This window comes from Antrostomus carolinensis, unplaced genomic scaffold (assembly GCF_000700745.2).
Source record: "Antrostomus carolinensis isolate BGI_N321 unplaced genomic scaffold, ASM70074v2 scaffold50014, whole genome shotgun sequence".
In the NCBI taxonomy this organism is placed as follows: domain Eukaryota; kingdom Metazoa; phylum Chordata; class Aves; order Caprimulgiformes; family Caprimulgidae; genus Antrostomus; species Antrostomus carolinensis.
This window is the reverse complement of record NW_010312484.1, coordinates 2,661-4,539: the sequence shown is the minus strand read 5'-3', so window position 1 is coordinate 4,539 and position 1,879 is coordinate 2,661. Positions and strand designations below refer to the sequence as shown.

At 53.7% G+C, this 1,879-nt stretch overlaps 1 protein-coding gene across 1 annotated transcript in view; it reads left to right on the top strand.

Moving 5' to 3' along the window:
• The first annotated feature begins 1,041 nt into the window (after positions 1 to 1,041).
• The window catches only part of LOC104524213 (hemoglobin subunit beta), a 1,413-nt gene continuing 575 nt past the window's right edge, over positions 1,042 to 1,879 (top strand). Inside the window, exons 1-2 of the mRNA XM_010167011.2 lie at positions 1,042 to 1,165; positions 1,278 to 1,500. Coding sequence (XP_010165313.1) covers positions 1,074 to 1,165; positions 1,278 to 1,500 — 315 coding nt within the window. The 5' untranslated portion in view covers positions 1,042 to 1,073. The remainder of the gene's footprint in view (positions 1,166 to 1,277; positions 1,501 to 1,879) is intronic.

Sequence of the window (1,879 nt, the reverse complement as noted above, 5' to 3'; positions counted from 1 at the left end):
ACCCCACTTCTGATTTGGTCAGGCTCAGAACTGTGCCCCAAAGCCACCCGTTATTAGGCTAGAGGACAGTCACCAGCCCCATACAGAACAAGATATTCAAAATCTAAAATAAAATGAACGCTGTGTTGTCCTCTTCCTGGAGGGCCAGCAGATAAAATTCACATTGGACTGGTTTTGCAGAGTACAGCCTGGTCCCAGACTCCCATGGGCGTCAGCTGGGACTGACTGTCCACATGGGTGACGTGGCTGCCTTCTTTTTCTCACAGGACCAAGGCTCGGAGTAACACCGTGCTCTTGAGTCCCCTAACTCAGAGTTGTGCCTTTGAGGTGAATCCACCTTCTCTGATGACAGGGAATTGTGCTAAAGATGGGAAATGGGAGAGCTTAGGCTCAGAGCAGCATGGACAGCAACGATGGACAATGACGATGGGCAACAATGATGGACAACAACTCTGAAGCTCTTTACTAGGACAGACAAAGGAAGATCTTGTGTTTAAAGCATGGGGCCTGGAATCGGGAGTGACCATTCAGTCCTTGTTTCCCAGTAAGCCTCTGGTCCTTTGAACTGGGGTGGACCATGCATAGAGCTGTTCAGGATGGAACCCAGGAGTGAAGGGCACTAATGCATCATTAAAGGTCTGAAAACATGGTCAAAGTGGAAACTGCAAACTCTTTGAACGTCACTGTCTGTCTTCTTGGGTCTGCACCCCATGTTCAGCCCCCAGCCTCTGGCTGCCCCTGCAGTGCTGGAGACCCACAGCCGGGGAGGAGCCATGCAGGCAGCTCCACCTGCGCTCGGGGCTGCAAATACAAGCACAGGGGTATGAGATGATGCTTGTCCACTCAAAGGCACCCTCAGAGGGGGGAAAAGGGCCTCTTTTCCCCTTGGACAGCATCCAAAATTGCTATCTTTCCTTGTGCAGCCCAGCTCCCTCCCCAGCCCCAACCAATGGCTACGTGAACTGAGATTAGGACAACCTGTTCCTAGTGTATAAAAATCCCTGGGCAGACTTTGGCTCCACTTCCTCGTCATTGTTCAGGGAAGCCCCAGGCAAACCCTCTTGCTCGACACCATGGTGCACTGGTCAGCTGAAGAGAAGCAGCTCATCACCGGTCTCTGGGGCAAGGTCAATGTGGCCGACTGCGGTGCCGAGGCCCTAGCCAGGTAGGTCCAGCTCCTGGGCATCTGCCCAGATGCACCTTGGATAGAGAAACCACTCCAACCACAGGAACATTAACGTGTCCATGTCTGCTTGTGTCCCTCTGTCTCTCCTCAGGCTGCTGATCGTCTACCCCTGGACCCAGAGGTTCTTCTCTTCCTTCGGGAACCTCTCCAGCCCCACTGCCATCATTGGCAACCCCATGGTCCGTGCCCATGGCAAGAAAGTGCTCACCTCCTTTGGGGAAGCTGTCAAGAACCTGGACAACATCAAGAAATGTTTTGCTCAGCTAAGCAAACTCCACTGTGACAAGCTGCATGTGGACCCCGAGAACTTCAGGGTGAGCCGTGCTCAGACTCCAGCCTCAGCTGGGCAGAGGTTTCTCTCCTCTGGAGAGGGCTTCAGGGGTCTCTGAGACATCTGACAGTCAGTGAGACCCAGAGAGAAACCCTGAGGCTGCCTGAGCTGGGGACCCTGCTGAAGGCAGGGGTGGTGGAGGGGAAGGTGGAGTGAATAGGCATATTTGGGGGAATAGAGAGGAGTTATGGGGCTGGGATCTGTGAGAGGAGGAACCCAGGCAGAGAAGGTGGATGGGGATGAAACACAGAGTGGAATACATGCTGGTAGGAAGCAATGTTGGCCTGGAGCAGCCAGAGACCAGAAGGGAAGAAACCAAGACAGGGTTTGGAGGGAAGAGCTGAGCTGGGCTATGATGGAGT